This window comes from Phyllopteryx taeniolatus, chromosome 11 (assembly GCF_024500385.1).
Source record: "Phyllopteryx taeniolatus isolate TA_2022b chromosome 11, UOR_Ptae_1.2, whole genome shotgun sequence".
Classification (NCBI taxonomy): Eukaryota; Metazoa; Chordata; class Actinopteri; order Syngnathiformes; family Syngnathidae; genus Phyllopteryx; species Phyllopteryx taeniolatus.
Genome location: NC_084512.1, coordinates 22,080,584 through 22,099,515, shown reverse-complemented (window position 1 = coordinate 22,099,515; position 18,932 = coordinate 22,080,584). Strand labels below are relative to the sequence as shown.

At 40.0% G+C, this 18,932-nt stretch overlaps 1 protein-coding gene across 2 annotated transcripts in view; it reads right to left on the bottom strand.

Moving 5' to 3' along the window:
- LOC133485939 (receptor-type tyrosine-protein phosphatase epsilon-like) overlaps nt 1–18,504 on the bottom strand; it is a 29,886-nt gene extending 11,382 nt beyond the window's left edge. The window contains exons 1-11 of one of the 2 annotated variants that reach the window (XM_061790380.1): nt 18,180–18,504; nt 12,503–12,705; nt 5,342–5,455; nt 5,050–5,121; nt 4,877–4,976; nt 3,613–3,686; nt 3,033–3,169; nt 2,779–2,869; nt 2,629–2,705; nt 2,520–2,556; nt 1,067–1,164 (exon numbers count right to left, since the gene is read on the bottom strand). In XM_061790380.1, coding sequence (XP_061646364.1) covers nt 1,067–1,164; nt 2,520–2,556; nt 2,629–2,705; nt 2,779–2,869; nt 3,033–3,169; nt 3,613–3,686; nt 4,877–4,976; nt 5,050–5,121; nt 5,342–5,348 — 693 coding nt within the window. In that variant the 5' untranslated portion in view covers nt 5,349–5,455; nt 12,503–12,705; nt 18,180–18,504. The remainder of the gene's footprint in view (nt 1–1,066; nt 1,165–2,519; nt 2,557–2,628; nt 2,706–2,778; nt 2,870–3,032; nt 3,170–3,612; nt 3,687–4,876; nt 4,977–5,049; nt 5,122–5,341; nt 5,456–12,502; nt 12,706–18,179) is intronic. The other variant, XM_061790381.1, reaches the window with a different exon arrangement.
- Nucleotides 18,505–18,932: the final 428 nt, after the last annotated feature.

The following is an 18,932-nucleotide window of genomic DNA, read 5'->3' as shown; positions in this document are numbered from 1 at the left end:
TGAAACTCAAAGATCCCAGACTTTCTATTTCTCTGAGATGCCTGAATTAATGAGCACTTTTCCTTTGCTGAGATAATCCATGCTTATAGTTTTACGCCATATGAAGATGCTGATGAGACAGCATGATTATTGTATGTGTGGTGTAGGCTGCGCACAATAAAAGGCCACTCTAACATGTGCACTTTTATTGATATGCCACACCTGTGAGGTGAAGCGATTTTTTTCGGCAAAGGAGAATTGCTCACAGATTTGTGAACAATATTCAGGACAACTAGGCCTTTTGTGTAAATCCAAAAAGTCTCAGGTCTGTGAGTTTCGCTCACGTTTATATTTTTTGTCCAGTGTAACGTGGGATTCAAAGGCACTTGACTTTGCGCGTTCCTGTCAGTCAATACGAACCGCACAAGCCGAGCTTCAACTCATTAACAAGCCTCTCAGACTAATTATCATGAAGCCTCCCAGGGTCTTATCAACAATTATTGCATCATTGATCCCTGACGCGCCTTCTTCTGCTGTATCAAACCTGCTGCGGAGCTCCCGATTGAGAAGCCCTTTGAGGCTCAGCTCATGCAAAAGTCATCTGCCGGGTGCCAATGTCATTAGATTGTCATCTGGGAGACGGGGGTCAAATAAATTACTTTGGGTCATGGAAACATCACACGTCAAGGCTTTTATCGCATACCGCTAGTTTTAGTACAGTTCAGTTGTATTGAATTTTTAAATTGCACTTAATCTTTAATAATTTACTGTATTTCGGGACAATTTTTATTTTACTTTTATGTGCAACACATTTAATTGCTCAATATGTAAGTTCATCTTTTTTTTTTTTTTTTGCATTTTCCTTTACTGAAGCGTTCTGTTCATGCGTAATGTTACAGTAACTTAAAAAACAATTAAAAAAAAAAAAAAAAAACATTTCATTTTTTATTTTTACTACACCCTAATGTTGGTCATGATGGTCATACTTGGAGTGCTAAATATTTTTTTTAGGTGGTACTTGGCATGAAAAGTTTGAGACCCACTGCTGTAGACAAAGACTCATTGTGAAGACGGAGCGCAAACAAACCTCTTTCCTTTCTTTCAGATTGGTCAGCATCACGATAGTTGCCGTCTTCTGCTCCCAAATCATACGCCAGAAGTCAGCCACTGTCTCCAGCTTTGGACCTGAAGTATTGAAAAACACATCATTTGCAATCAATTGGGTTCTTGCTAACGCAGTGCAACCTACTAGAAAAATAATAGTGCAACAAACCTACGCCCGGTGTCAAACTATGGCCAATAAAGTCACTATAATAGTTTAAGCCCAAGGGTTACATTTACTTAGGGTTGCTGTATACAGAAATTAATACAACTTCATCATCGTTATTGTTGCAGAAACCATGAAAAGCAGTGCAGCAGCTATCTGCAGCATATTATAAAAAAGTACCAAACACTAACTGCAGTACAGTGGTGCCTTGAGATACGATTGTGTCGATTTATGGCTTGTTTTTTGGGGGGGGAGGTCGGACATTGTTCTTTTGCTTCGACTTGCGAGTGCAAACTTGGGATACAAGCACTGTATGGTGTGAATTCACCTCATTTCACAACAAGCAGGAGTTTGACAAATACAATGAGTGAACAATTCTTCATAAAAGAGACTTCAAGCTGTTTATTGCTCCCCAGTTGAACATGACTATCAAACTAAACACAAACAAAGAGAATTACACATTGTGTATGTAAAACAACCAAATAGCTTAAATGCACATGTACAATAGCGTGTGTGTGTGTGTGTGTGTGTGTGTGTAAGCGTGTGTATGCTTTGAACATCCAAAATGTTCTATTATGTACAGCACTTTCAAAGCGCTATGTAAATACATTTTTGATGAACTGATTGATTGAAGACTGATACTATAGCCGTCCTCACAGACATATATTCTTTAACTTTTGTGTAGAATGACAAGTATGACTGCTGAGGAGTTGTGACATCCCCATGTACAGGTATACGTCCATCTTTATAGCTGTATTATACTGCCCCCGGGTGGCCAAGGCGCACACACCAGATGGAGCAGCAGAATGACCATTAATCGAAACAAAAAGTGTGACAAAATCGGTTTAATTCTGGACATTTTATTTAAATCATTCAAACAAACATTACAAAAATGTTTGCTCTTTTTATCTCAAGGCACCACTGGTGTCTGTTTATATCAGTGGAAGTGTTTTTTAATTGTTTCTGCATCAATGGCAATCAAGTTGTATTATCTTCTACATACTGGGTCAGTCCAGTTCATACCCTAGGGTTAATATTTCATGTATATACTGGGCTGCTTCATGTAATATTGTAGGGTTATGGTGTATTGAGGGCTTGTCAGTTTATACCCTGGAGTTAATGTATATATATACACACACACACACACACGCACACACTCCTTTAACCATTGCTACCGTACAGTTAGGGAAATGGTTACAACTTGGCCAAAATTCCTTTGGCAATGAAATCTTCTGTGAACTTTTCCCTTAAAATAAGTTTGAGTTCCATTTACCTTGAGCGGCAATGAATTTCTTCTTTTGCTTAAAACCCTGTGCCAGAACAGACTGTTAGTCAACATCAACCTTAGTGACCTTAAAGCTATTAGGGCAATTGTGACTCACATCTATGTAAGATGCGTTGATGTAGTCTGAAGACACATGTCCGCCGTGACTGCTCAATACCACTCTTGAGTGGTCGTCTGCAAGCAAGAGAGGAAATAAATCACATTTCAATAAAGTCAGTCTTGTCTTCAGGTCTGGCGGCTCACTCACATGGTAAGATGTTGGGGTATCTGTTTTTGTCTCTGTTGTGCTCCTTGCTGGCCTCCTCAAAGGAACCGTGGCGGTAGTAACAGGGCAGCGACTATAACGAGAAAACCTCATGAGAGAGGAAAAACAACACACAAAAAAAAAACCACACAGAACAACGCTGGGCGTCGTAACTTTTTAAGGCTATTTTCAGTATTTGCGCAACAGCCAACAGGGCAGAAGGTTAGCGTCCGCTGCTTTTGTGCAGATAAACCTACATTGAACTCCTCTCGGAAGAGCTTGCCGTCGTCGGCAGAGCGCACACGGTACTCCTCCTCCAGCTCGTCCAGCGGGATGGAGAAGTACCTCTTGGAGGGTGAGGGGGATCTGGGGAGGAGGACCACTCTTTGCTCTCCTGTGTTTAAAAAGGAATATATGGCGGTCAGAAGGCTAACGATTCCCAGTAGGCGCCATTACGAGCCGGCGTTGCACCTGCAACAACAAGCCGGGCGCCCATTAAGATTTCCCACTTCTGCGGATCCATGACAGAAATGATTTCTTCAACTCGTAAACAGAGCGCCGCCCCGGACCACGTGAAACTGCCTCGGCTCAAAATGTGGCCTTTCCGTTTATTTATATATATATATTTTTTTTACTTAAAATGAAAGTTTATAAGGCTCCCTACGTGCTGGGAAAGCTAAGAGGCCTCCACAAACTTCCCAGTTACCTCAGACTACACACGGGGAATTGTTCCAATGCCATAAAGAATGTAAATGCATGAATCAAATGTCGATATTAAAAAAAAAAATCGAGCAGCAAAGCATTACATTTTCATGGGGTGGTGATTACATTGAATACCTTGTTCCTCCAGGAAGCCATTTGGAAGCTTTTTATCCACCGAGGTAACCAGAGCTTTCCTGTGGTTCTTGAACCTTACAAAGAAGCAAAAAAAAGAAGTTAAATATGTCAATTTGAAAACACCCAAAAAAATAAAAATAAAATAAAAGTTAGCTTAAGTAACCCGTCAATCATAAAAGGTCACCAAACGTCCAGAGTAATATCAACCAAAATTGTTCCTCCTCATGCTGCGAGCAGAAAGACGACAAGATCCTGTGCTGACCTCCTTGTTTTCTTTGCTTTGCAGCTGTTTACCCACCAGCCACTGCTCACATTCTACTGCTAGAACCCCCCCCCCCCCAAAAGAAAACATCCGTTTCAGACTAACAGACTCTATGTTAATTAATATTTTCAAGGTTTGCATTGATCACAGTTAATTGCATTAATAATGTAGTACTCGATATGTAGTCCTTCTTTGCAGTTTTAGGTGGGAAAAAGTCAAATGTAGTTCTTGATCATCCAATAAATTCAGTTATTCAATATATGTCAAAATAAAGGTGACGTGACGCTATCTTTTCTATTTTAGCCCTCCTGTTATTTCTTTGCTAAACCAAAAATGTTCATGGACCAATGTAACCCACTGATAGTTTAGTCATTAAAATATTTATTACAAATATATAAAATTAAGAAAATAACAAAAACAGGACTTTTTTTTTTTTTTTTAATTGCACAGCGACTTTGTAAATTTTGGATGTAAAATATTGTGAATGACGAAGTTATGTTAGGGGCAGACGTGTGACATAATAATTAATAGAAAATAATAATAAAGACTTCATAATGGTGCAGTTAGATGTTTGTGCAACAATGCAAAGAACCTTTAAAAAAAAATCTGAAAGTAATTATGGAAGGGCAGTATAAAAATGTGAAATCCACAATTTTATTAATCATAAAAGGCCACTAATGTGACACACAAAATAAAGATGATGTAATGTTATAGTTGTAATGCAAAATGTAAGCAGAAATAAGCTCTTATAATCATTGAATGGGAAGAACAAAACTTGAACAGGAACATAAAAATAAAAGTGATGTGATGTATTGAGATGTTTTTGTTGTTGTTGTAAGAACTAACAAATAAATATACTGTACATAAAGAAATTCTATTTTCCATTATGAAAGGGCAGTATTGGCATATAAATCCAACGGGGATTTCATAATAGACATAAAATGAGGTTGATAGTTTGCTTTGTGTTGGTACAAATTCAAGCAGCGTAGCAGCTGCGCTCACCTGAGGCAGTAAATTGTGAGTAGGACGACAAAGATGAGCACAAGGGACAAGATCAACGTGGAGGGCAGAACATGAGCACCCTCCTGGTGGCTGGGGTTACCTAGGCAGAGGACACAATAAGGGGGGAGGGTACTTTACAAAGAAAAAGAGTCACAATCATACTCAGTCTTTACCTGCCGTTTGGTTGTCATGAGACGAAATGTTCACGACTGCAGAGATCCCGATCAGAAACAACACCATCGTCTCTGTGGGGAAGAAAATAAAAAGGGATATGAACAGGCCTTGCAATTTCACAGTAAGTCCACTTGAGGGCGTTGACTCAATATGCAATGGAAGTGCAGCCTGGATGCTCGGACAGTGATTGTGACTGTGCTCATTCTATCCCTTATCTATAACTCTTGCCCTCATTAGGGTCAACACAGTCATTCACACCTATGGACAATTTAGAGTCTTCACTGAACCTACCTAACATGCTTGTTTTTGGAACGTGTGGGAGAACATGCAAACTCCACACAGGAGGAAGGCCGGCGGTTTAAACCCAGAACTGTGACGCAGAAGACGAGCTCACCGTGCTATATCCTAGAAAATATACAGGGTGGGTGAAAAGTAACTAGGTATTAGAAATTGCTTATAGAATTTTTAGTACCTCTGAAGTCATTCCGAAAACTTTTTTTAAACAGACAACACTCACAGGAATTTGTAACAGAAATATGGATTTTAAATACATACAATGCAAGTAAATGCAGTTTTGATTGAAACCATGAGTGATAAGTGCAGTATTCATAGTCGAATATGTTTATTACTGCGGTTGCACGTCATCATACAGACAGCTGCTCTTAATATTGTACTCCTCTCAAATAGACAAATAAGGAAAGCAAAATATTGGAAAACATTTCTGCAGGTTTTGTGTGTATCGGGTCAAAACCTAATTATTAAAAAGTACTTTTGGGTAGTGGACGGCTTTATATTTATTTTGTATAATTTATCACACATTGACAGTAAATTCTGATTAATTATTCATCCATCCCTTTTTCTACGAGGCTTATGCTCATTAGGGTCCCAGCTAAACTGGAGCCTATCCCAGGTGACTTTGAGCAACAGGCTGGGTACACCCTGGACTGGTAGCCAGCCAATCGTAGGGCACCTATTAATTATCACAATTCTCAGAGAATGGGTCCACTTTTCTCCCACTTAGCATCCTTAATTACAAGTTCAACAGGGTTGGAATAACTGGCACCTAGAAAGGCTTTCGCCAAGGCCGAAATTTGTAAGTAATTTAAAAAAAAATAAAAAATTAACCTGTGGCGCATTGCTCGTTTGTTTTTGTCCAGCAAGCATGTACGTGGTCTATTCCTTATTAAGGAGAGTGATACGAGGACTTTAGGACAGAGGATAAGTGTTAAAACCCACATAAGCACAGTATCTAGGTTATAATCTTGACCAGATGGTGTTTTCCTCTCACGGGCTGAGTCCTATTTCTTCCTGCCTGACGCCCTCTGTTCCCCCCCCCCCCCGCTGCTTCCCTGACATCGCTGCTTGTTCACAAGCTCCACTCTCACTTGTTCTTTTTCGACTTTGAGGTTGGGAGCTGTCAGTGCTGTTTTATTTATTATTTGGGTTTTTTTATTTGGCCAAGATCCTCGACAATGACACGAGATTTGAATCGGTCTTGACGCGTTTTACTTTTGTGTCTTATTATATCCAAAATGTAGACGCTTCATATTGCCACTTATTAGTCCTTTTTTTCCTGACTCCAACTGGGCAGAGCTGCAGAATAAATTGGGCCCCAATCTACCTAAATGGCTTTGAAGCAACATCTCGGCGTCCTAATTCATCCGCTGTCGTAAGACCCCCTTCTTGTTATAGAAGAACGAAATCAGTCATTGTGCCAATTTACTTCTTCTGGGTCATCGAGGGGCCTAATTTGTGAGGTTTGAGAGAGCGCCTTGCGCAGAAGCCTGAGGGGCTTTCACATAAACGCATTTGCGGGCCCCTTGCAGGAAAGTCAGCCGCGTGTCAAAGTGTCATCGGACGACAAACGAGGACGGACCGGGGGGCGGGGGTGTTCGAGTGTTAGGGCGCACTGATGCGGAGATGAGAGCATGCTGACACACAGTGGATATAGAAAGTCGACACACCCCTGTTCAAATGGCAGGCTTTTGTCATGGAAAAAAATGAGACCAAGATCAATTATTTCAAAACTTTTCCCACCATTAAAGTGATCTATAACCTGTACAACTCAACGAAAGAAAAAAAACTGAGATAATGTGGTTGCACAAGTGTACACACCCCTGTGTTCAGAATTTATCAGTCACAAAATCTCCTAAACACGTGGGAAAATGTGTTATTTTCCAATGAAATCAAGGTTGAACCTTTTGGCCATAATTCCAAAACACTGCTCGTCACCAAAGGAATCATGGTGATGGCAGCATCATGCTTTTGAACTGTTTTTTTTTTTTCAGAAGCAACTGCGGCTAGAGGGAATTATGAACAGTTTGCGAAAGCAGTCAGTGTTATCGCAAAGCGCAGCTTTCAGGCTTCTGCATACTAGAAAGCAATAATAATAATAATAATAATAATAATGTCAGAAAAAGCCTACTAGAACAGATGGAATTTATTTTGTGTTAAATAAAGGCATTTTAAATGGTGGCAGGAGTTTGAATGTGATTGTTATTTCCAAACACAGCCACGTTCCATATATAAAAGGGTGTGCACACTTGTACAACCACATTAATCACAGTTGTGTAGTTTTACTTTCATTCTTGAAAAACTTTTTTTTTTTTTTTGGGGGGGGTTGAGTAATCCAGGTTATAGGTCACATTAATTATGGAAAAGGTTTTGAAAAGTTGAATTTGGTCCTTTTTTTTTTTTTTCTTTTTAATATTACAAAATTTTTGGGATTTATACAGTTATGTGTAGACTTTTTGAAAATGCACCAATTGTTGGAAGCTCTTTTATTCTGGGGAAAATGCATGTAGGGTAAAAGAATACGTGAGTAATTAACACACTCACTACAAATGTTTATAACTGCCTATATTAATAGATTAAAGCTTAAATATACCACAAACTATGATCCCATATCACAATGATATCATTTCAAACTCATTTTACAACATTATCCCTAAAAATGAACGGTTTACAGATTATTAGATTTTCAGAGGAAAAAAAACAAATACACCGGAAGTGCATGTGCACATCCACGAGAAAAGGACTCCAATAACTTCCACTAACAACCCAGGCTAAACTAAGCTCCTCTCCGACATACAAACGTGTTAGTCGCTCCGTCGAGATGTATCACTTCAACATACTTCCTTGACACCAATTACTACTTTGAGTAGCACCTCCTAGAAAGTTGGACCAGTTTCACCAAATTGACATGAAATTGGGTGGTTATGTCTATCATAACAAGAAGAAGTCTCAAGGACCCACGTTTGAACCTGAACAGGAAGTCGGCCATTCTTATTCGAAGCAGAAATTTTAGACGAATTGCAGGCCTCCTACTTCTATTGGGGAACTCGTCCAAATGAGCCCCATTTGGAAGCAGGATACTAAAAAATGGGGGATATTTCACTGCAAGTTTACACCATCTAATGTTTGACGATCACTTCGACAGCCTGTTTTTAGAATTACTCGGCAGGCGGGGTCCCCATCCCTGGTTTACATCGTCCAGATTAAGTCATGAAAAGGCCCATTATGCGTGATGAATTATAAACATCACAAACCCATTGTGCATGCCATTACAAGATATGACATCACATGTTCTCATCTCACATGTATGCACGCCTGTGCAGCTGTGTTCCCACAGCCCGAGGCCACGTGTCGGGGCGTGGGTGGATTCCCTCCCTTGGCGCTGACCGCGTCGGCATTTGAACCGGAACCAGCCTGCACGTGCGATGGGCGCTCGGTGACCCGACACAAGTTCGCATACGTGCGGGTCACTGCTCACTGCCTGTCATCTACAGTGTGTACTGTATTAGCTATACAGTGTAAAGGCAGGAATGGAAAGAGGAGGATGTGTCAAGAAGGCTAATGCTATGAAATAAAATTGGACATTGTTTTTCCAATTTAAAATCCACGTTACTTTAAATGCACGTAATATGTCAAAAGAAAATGTTCATTATTAGTTTTGTATATTGTAACGTGCATTCTGTATACCGGGAAATAACCACCCACTGAATGTTAATTCCTGTTCATGCTAATAATTCCCATAGATAGAGTCCGACTTTACATATATTTCCCCAATTTCTCAGTTCAGTTTCCTAAGGAAATTTTCAGAAAATTAAACAGTGATCAGAAGACTCTGCCAAGGTGGAAATGTTAAAAAAAAAAAATATTTTTAAAAGTGTGGAAATGCTGTGGGTTAGAGAAGCCAGCTGTTGAGCCTTGTTTGTTTTATTTATTTATTATTATTATGTATTTTTCAAATTTTTTTGGTGGTATTTGTTCATCTTCTGTGGGGTTAATTGGCAATTGCCAAACCATCTTAATGGCTCATGAGCACCACCAACTGATATTGTCCTTCCACTGCAAGGAAAACAATGTGGATTGATGATGGCCGCCATCTAACTCCAGGGTTCGAAAGCACGATTGTATCTCAATTTATTTGCTTGCATCCTAAGACTAAAAACAAAGGCCAAGGGACAGCCTGTGTCTCCATAAACCCATAATAATGTTTTCATTATTGGTACTGTATTAAAAAGTCTGAGGAACATTTCGTTTTTCAGTTGAACTTGCTTATAAAAACCTACCTTTTGCAAGTTCCCCCCCCCCCCCCCCCCCCCTTTTTACACTTGCACTAAGCCACTCACTTGACAATTTAAAAAAAAGATGATCTTGGCAACAACAGAGATGCGTTATTTTCCGAATTATAAGCCATTGTACCAAGCCAATGATCTTGTAGCTTTTATTTTATAGCTACAATTATTACATATTGTTGCTTTAAACTAGGAAAAGTCTCTTCAGGCTGGCCATCAGTGAGAACTAATGCAATTACTTCCAGCTTGGCATGAAACGACTCCTGTGAATTAAATTATGGAAGAACGTCCCATCCGCGCATGATGCAAGGCGAACAACAAACGTGCGGCAAGCTGCTCCGAGCTTGAGGCTAATTCTTCCTGCGCCACTCAAGACAAGCAGATGAGCTCTGCCTTCATTATGGTGGTGAAAAGATATTGAGGTCAAAACCACATCCTGAGATGTTTAATCCATTCTAAAGGCGAGAGAGGTTTTTTTATTTTCCCCTTACACACTTACACACACACTTAACCTCTCAGAACACCAGCCCAAAGCTCATTATTGCAAAAAATATTAATTTGAGTGCAGATTTACTGTATGTCTTTATGCAAACACCAGTGTGAAGAGTCTTCATATTTAAAATAAAGCATGATGAAATTGACTCCATGCTGACCTCTGGACCTCATTTAAACAGCTCTTATAAATAATGGAGCTATAGGAAGGAAAGAAAAAAAATACATAATGATGTCATTTACACATAAGACACATGCTGATACAAGCGAGTCATTATTCTAATGTATGCTGCGGAATTTAAATATCATGAATAAAGTTAAATATTGATTTAAATCAACGTCAAGGAACTTTAATCACACTTAAAATTTGCATTAAACGCATTGTTTGTCATCAGTGCTTTCCAGCGATAAGCATGTTTAACCTTAAACATGTCGAGCCTCATTAGAACGTGGAAAAACTATTTGTTTATCGTACGAAATTCACCGCCTCGATGTAAATGGTAACGCATTCCTAAGGTTCATCATGCGATGGTGCAAAGTAGTACAAATGATATAGAATCTATTGTTTTTAACTTACTTTTTCACCCTAATTTATCCTGCTATTCTTCTACTGGCTCATGTTCTATGGCTGTTTATGTTAATTCCACATACAGTAATGGCAGGTAATCTCCTTTAAATCCTACTAAAGTAATAAGATGTTTACACCTTCTACAGGTTTACACCGCCCCAAAAAAAAAAAAAAGCTCCTCAAAAGTGCAAATTAGAAACAGAAAAACAGCGTGGCAGAATTTTGACACTGCAAAAGGGTTGCTTCATTGAAAGGTTCAACTAAGTAAATCCCTACGCAAACCCTGATTACGAGGGCTGAAAGGTGCAATGAGCCTTTAAGGTTTTATGGACTACTTACGAGTAAGTACTTGATGTGAAATTGCATCTAATCACACCTGGAGCCAGATACTTTGTCACCCCTTCTTGACTTATGAGTAACGCAATCTGGATCCAATGTTATGCCCTTTTCATTAAGAAGGCATTAAGTGCATATTAAATGCATGTTGCCAGGGCAATAAAACAATTCACGGCGAGGTCGTAATCAGCAGACACTCCAAACATTTTAATTCCAATGCCGCCATGATGGAGACTGATTTTCGCTAGGTGTATTATGTTAGTTTGTCGCTTTAGCATACACTAATGACATTTACATTCACCACAAGGAGATCTAATAAGATCCAGTCGGAGTGTTCCACAAATTAATTTAACAATACTGTATGTTTATTAGTGTAGTATTAGTGTAGAACTACAATGCATCAAACAAGAGTTGTTTGTCATTTTTCACCCCGCTAGTGTAGCTAAATAATAGATAAATGGATTAAATTTGTGAAGGGGACAATTACTGTACATGTAAATGAGGTAGATCAGACAAGTTATTTTGCATTGAACTGTATTGCATTTTATATATTAAAGATGAAATGATTTTAAAGAGTAATGTTGATTCGATTTTTTTATTGAGTGATTCATGCTTCTGTGTATCCTTTCGTGTTGTTGTTGTTTTTTTTTGTTCACAATAAACAAGTAGGGCTTCGCACATCCGCCTAGCTGTTCTGAGGTTCGGGGTTCGAATCTTGTTGGCATGTTCTCCCCAATGGTTGTGTGTTTTTTCCCCCCTGGTTACTCCAGCTTCCTCCCAACAGTCCAAAAAACATGCATGTTAACTTCATTGAAGACGAAAATGTCCATTAAGTTGTAAGTTAAAATGTTTCTGTACTTCTTTTGTGGTATCTAATTGTGTACGTAGATTACACTGTTTAAGAACGTGTTTGCATTGATGTGTGGATTAGATGGCCAATTTAAAAAAAAAACCTGCAATCATAACTTTCCAAGTCAAAACTGCCTTTGTGAGGAATCTATGAATTGAATTCGAGGTAAGTCCACAGAGTCAAGCAGTACTGCATCCACACATTGCGCACCGATCCATATCTTCTCACAAACAAGTGGCTGCCTCTATAAAGAGATCCTTCTTCTCATTTCCAAGGCGAGAGAGAACAAAGATGTGTTTTTTAAAAAAAGATAGAGATAAGAAGTAGATGGAGCTGGAGTGCAAACCTGCCAGTGAAGTGCGGCAACGGGGAGGGGGATGAGAGGGAGGAGGAGATGTGAAGGGATCAATGTCTTGTTTGCTGGTTCACACATATTGTAGAGTAAGTGGCTATATGGAAGACATTCTTGGTTTATTAAAAAAAAATAAAAAATGAGAGGGAGACACCCTGACGGCGTTTAACACGGCAGGGAAGCTTCGGTAGACATGACGCATCACTTACAACGAAGGCTGTGATAATAGCGTCTGCTGCACATGTCAATTATTCAAATGTTTTCAAACACTTACACGTCCAAAGAAAGCCGGCGCAGTCTGGTATCAGTGGAGCCGTCCGTCCATAGCGGCCATGCGATCACACTTTTCCCAGGACTTATTGCTTTTGTCTCCCGTTTTCTGACACAGCTCACATCCTTTCAGTGGACGCGATGGCCAAAGTATTAAGATGGATCAGGACTTCAGATTAGGATCGAGGCACATGGGGTCACAAGAACCTGGAAAATGAGGCAAAGGATGAAAAGCATCTTTTCAAATGTCAGAAACCAAACCAAAAATATGAAATATATGACTGGTGTTCCATACTAGACTTGATCTTGTTTATAAATGTACCGGTGCATGTCAATAAATCTCAATATGCCATTGCTAATTTCAGTAGTTCAATTCAAAAAGTCATATTTTCAGATTCATTAAACACAGAAGGCATAGGTCTTACTTAATTTCTACATTATTTATTTTGATTGTTTCATATGTAATATTCAAATTTCTTTTGAAGTTTCAAGTTTTTTTTATTGGCTGTAAGCTATAATCATGAAAATCAAATAAAATCATGAAATATTTCACTCTGTGAAGTCGATCTAATACACACATTTCACTTATGGAATTGAATGACCGAAATAAATGAACATTTCAGCGATAATCTAATTTATTGATATGAGAGCTGAAACGATTAACACAAATAATTTGATTCCAAAAATTGTAGAGCGACCATATTTGGTAACTCAAAGTGGATGCCACACAGCAGTACCATGGAATTTCTCCCCGTCAACCAGTGAAGAAATATATATGTCGTATATAAGTATATAAAAGTATATTATCATGTTAGAATTATAAATGTTGAAAAAGTAACTCACGTAAACAAAAAATTACAGACTTCACGTACTGCAATCACTTTGGGTTACAATTTTCAATTTTCAGTGTTCATAAAGGTGCTTATTAGGTGCAATGTATAATGTAAAAGAAATAAATATCCAAACTAATCAAATTCAATGTGTGCGGTTTTCATGTAACTGCACCCCCCCCCCCCCCCCCCCAAAAAAAAAGTTTAAAATTAAGATTTGACTGTAAAGATATTTATTACTTTGCTTGAGTGTGAGAAAGTAGCCACACACGCACACACAAGCCGTTTTTGTTCACATAATGTTCAATAAATCTGGCAACAGGTAATGGAAGGTGCAGCTCCAATATTATTCTTTAACACCCCTCTAAAGCCAACAGAAGAAAAGGCTCATTGGTGCTTTTACTGAGTGAACAGGAAGTTGCCATAAAAATGGTGGAAGGTTCCTTTAAAAGCGCATTTGTATGAGTCAGGTCAGTCAGGCAGCTGCGATGCATTACGTTCCTCCTTTGAGTATGTATTATACATACGGTACTAGCGAAGGTCGGAACACAATCATGTTCCGTGAACTTTGCCCTGGCCTGCAAACACAAATCCTTTCAGCAAATCCGTCAATCAAAAAACGAAGATCGCAGTAACCGGGCAGAAAAGGGTGAATATTAGTGTTGATCGCTGACTTTTGTGGTTCTTATTCGAAACAATATGACGTTGACGAAGCGGGGGTAAAAGCTGTGAATAATGAATAAAGCAGCTAATCTGACTGTATAATAGAATTTGAAGGCTCGTGCTAAGGTTGCTGCAATGGAAATGTACAATGTGTGTATTATCATTGACGACGAAACGCCTGAGCTGAATGATAATGGCAATAAAAAATGCAGAAGCTCTAAATTATTCATATTACACTTCCCCAAAAAGTCCTGTGGGAGTTTTGTATGAAGCCATCTTTATATCTTGTTCTCTTTCCAGGCCCGCACACTCGCTCGCATTTACAGGAGGTGTGCACATATAGCGGGGGCGCACGCGTGCATTTCCTCCACGTACAGTCCGGCCCCGCTGACTAAGAGGCCAAACATGCAGCTCATTAAAGTTTTAAGCCGTCGCACTCGCCCATTCAATCATTAATTCATGGCGAAAACAGGCGGTGAAGACGGGCGAGGGCCCGGTATAGTGATGGAATCACTATTTGTTTCCAGCTAAGTGATTCAATGACACTTTTTAAAATAAATGTAGGGACACGTTTTGGGCGTGTATTTCATCCACCACATGATGACAATGTCATCTATGGCCCTGACAAAACACATGTATAGTGACTCTCCACAGATTGGAGCCACAAAATTATTACTTTGGCACCACCTTGTGGCTTCCTGGTGCCAAGGAACTACACTGGAGTGAGTTGAGGAGCTTCATTTAGGCAAAAATACTGCTTTGCTGCCATATTTGTGCCAAGGAAATAGTGGTTGAACGACTTAAGATTCTTTGTAGTCGACTATGATGTGATTAAAGTGGTTGTCATTGATATGTTTCAGCACAGTAGATGCGTATGTAGGCAAAATTGTTGGTATTCCTGCATTATGGGACTGCTTTGCTACAGTACATGCGAAAGACTATCAAGGCATTCTGGAACAAAATGCAGGCTACAATGTCAGAAATCTCAATCTCAGTTGCAGGCCATGGGTCCTCCAACGGAATAAAGACCCAAATCACACAGCTAGAAACACCCAAGAATGGGTTAGAACAAAACATTAGACTGATCTGAAGAGCCCTGATCTAAATCTGATTGAACAGCTGTGGATGGAGAGATGAAACGTGCGCTCTGGCACTTATCAAACGTGAGACAGCTGGAGCAGTTTAGACCAAAAAGTGAAGAACAAAATACCTATGGACACGTGCAAGTCTCATTGAGACTTCAGGCTGGTCTAGTGAGTATATCGCCCTCCCTTCAACAGGGGCAACTACCTCCAGGGGAAATAGCTGAGAAAGGTTATTTTCAGGCCTCTATTAAAGAGGATGAGCACAGTAATCTCCTCTCTTCGGGTTGAAGGACTCAGAAATGAGAAGTGACAGTCACTATAGAATGGCACACAGTAGAGCGCAGACCTCTGCCAAGCACGAACACTCCTAAATATGTCTGACTGATTCGCTTGATTAAAAAAATTAATAATTTTTTTTTTAAAAATTTAAAAAAATAATTGTTCCACTCCAGTCCGATAGGTGGCGGTAAAGTGGACTGGCAGATTTTACTTTGAACATGCTGAAACATTCAGTAAAACGATTCAAGCTAATAAGCATTTATACAAGAGATTAATCTAAATTCTTGAATTTGATTGACACTGTCTTTTATGCATTTAATTTAAAAATATTGTTCGTGTATTGGGCAGCACGGTGAACTAGTGGTTAGCACATCTGCCTTCCACTTCTGAGGTTAGTTTAACAACTAAACAGTGCTGAAGCAGTGATTCTTTTGCATACCACTGGAGGGAGCCCACATACACATTCTGAGAATCACTGCTAAAGAAGATGGCCGCGTATTTTTGTGGTTGTGCATCATCAGGCCCATAACTATTACTGAGGGGCGTTTCTAATATTTTGTCCCATGTGCAGCAAAATGTGTTACAACATTTGTAAAGCGGCGGCACAGCGGGCGACTGGTTAGAGCGTCTGCCTCACAGTTCTGAGGACATGGGTTCAAGCCCCGGTCCCGCCTGTGTGGAGTTTGCATGTTCTCCCTGTGCCCGTGTGGGTTTTCTCCGGGCACTCCGGTTCCATCCCACATCCCAAAAGGTAGGTTAATTGAAGTCTCTAAATTGTGAGGAAAAGCGGCTCAGAAACGCAACTCTTGTACTGGATCACATTTAATTGTATAGGTGTACCTAATGAAGTGTCCTGTGTGTGTAAATCTATTCTCCAGTCTTATTACTGTACGGTAAGATGACTTAAAACTGATAAGCCACTTATATATCAGTTCAATATAGATGTGTTTTGACATAATCAACATCATTTCCTGTCCAACCCTGGTATAATAGGATACTGTCATAATAAATGAAATGAGTCTTCATACGATGTTGTTGTGAGTCTAACATTAGCTCATGTATATTCCCAAGGACCGACAGGAAGTGGGCCATGCGGGGGTGGGAGGGGTGCTATCTGACTCAGTTTTTAATATAGGCCGTCTAATCAGGGGACAGGAAATGAAGGTTACGTCCGAATGAGGTTATGGACAATGTATAATTCATGACTGATCATCCGCCTATCGGGCCACAGTCATGGCAGCCACCCGTGAGTAAAGGACTGACGTTTTTAACGTTCATTTGCGATCCAATATCAAAAAAAGTCTGCCTTTCTAAATGAAAATAATGCTCCGTTTGGATTGGGTGTTAATTTAATATGTTCACTGCACTGCATCCTAATGAGAGCTGTTTCTAATATTGTGACTTTCTCACGTAGAGAAAAAAAGGTAACCATAATATTAGCATCAACTGCTAGCAATGTTGAATGAAGGAGGACGAGGATCCCTATTGGCCACGTGGTCATGGGGTCCCCTAAAAAATGCCGCAACCTCTATTACCTATTGCATCCGTTGTTATACTGTACATGTCACAAAATATTATGTACCATATAATTATGCTTTTTAAGCATCATATGTACATGCAAATCATTCATCTTCTATAGTGCTTGTCCTCATTGAGGTCACAGGTGAGCAGGCGCCTATCCCAGCTGACTTTGGATGAGAGGCGCCGTCTACCCTGTAACCATCAAACTGTGAGGCAGGCGTGCTAACCACTAGGCTGCCCCTACAGTTTATTTCATTAACACATAAGGACACATATTTAAAACAGTCAATAAACTATTAAAAAAGTAGCATGATATTATGAGCTCCCATCTGCATATTGTCAAATAATCGTACAGTACACAAAAGAAAACAACTTGTCCTAACTACTTCATTTCCATGTAATTGTCTCAAATTTACACTGAGATTCAAACCTATGGACAATTTAGACTAGTCGTCAATGAACCTCCATGCGCACTTTTGAAATGTGGGAGGACGTTCCCGAAGAAAACCTATGCAATCACAGGGAGAACACCTGAGCTAAGATTCAAACCCAGGACGCCTGTACTGTGAGGCACTCAAATTATTATTATTACTTTAATGGATAATTTGTATTTCAGGGCCCTGCAGCCCCAAGCTCAATGACACCTTGCCTACCACTGCAAAGTATAACCATTAGCCACAATTACAATCATATCGTTAAAGTAATTTTCCAAATGGAGCATTATGGACGTGTTTTCTTTTTACAGCATATTGAATGGGGAGGTGTACCTAATGGATTGGCCAGTTAACTAAACTTCCAATTATGTCATGTTTAGGCACCGCCATCACATGATTGTTATGAATGCAGCCTGCAGGCCTCACTCATGCACACACTGTACAGTGTGTGCAACCCTCTACACCCCCCCGCCCCCCCCCCCCAAAAAAAAACACCCCCCCCCTCCTTTGCATCCGTGTCTAGACCAGTACGCGTCTTGCACATACACCGCATACGCCCCCTCTCATATTGTATTGATTTTGTTGATTTGAAACATTTTTTGGCCAATCGCTCTGATTTGCTCCACTATTTCCTTCCAACATCTGAAGGAATGGCAGCGTGCATGACAACATCCGCGGCGCTATATAGCCTCCTTGACAATTTCTACTCGAGATGCTCACGGTGCAACGTGGACCGATGGAGGACACGAACACATCCAAAACAAAAAACAAAAAACAAAAAATAATAATAATAAGAGAGAGAGGGAAAAAAAAAATACAAAATCACACCATCTCTAGTTTTGCAGTGATCACGTTCTCCCGCATCTTACCTTGCAACATGACCATAATCAGTCGGCTGGAGAGGATGATCGTGCTTCTGGTTCCGTATACGCGCTGGTGTGGCTTTTCTCCTTAGAGAAGGAAGAAGAAACAGGCGCAACCATGAAAAATGTTGTCAAAGCGTGCAACGGAGGATATTTGCGTCAGATCTGTGTGTTCCGATGCGCCTGCTGCGTGAGCTCGCGTTACGGCAGCCTGCGTGGAGCCTGAGGAGCCTCCCCCTCCTTTCCTCTCCTCCGTACCCGTCTTCAAACAACACCATCCGGCTCACAACAATCGCATATCATTGCAACGTTATCTTTCTTTTGCATCCCCTCGCCCCCATTTTTTTGGGGGGGGTGGGGGGGGGGGGGGGGGGGGTATCGAGTGTGACTAGTTATGCCAAGAAGTATTTGCAAAAATGAGTTCTTGTCATTTTAACCATTCCTCGCAAGGCGCTTGAAATAAAATGTATTACAACGGATTCGAAAACAAGACTATAAAGTGCATTTCGAGATTTGTTTCTGAATAAATTATTGTTTTAAGGTAATTGCTAAACATGTGCGAAAAACTGATAATTATGTAGTAGGCTACGCAGTTGTATAGATATAGCGTCAAACAGTCGTTAATATTTCATTTTTCCGGATTTTTTTGGGACGCGGGTCAAACGATGTCCGATGAAGCACTTTAGCATCCCCCGCTAAATAGCGCCTATAAACATCAGCGGCAATCCCGCGCGATTGCTAATTAATTACTACCACTAC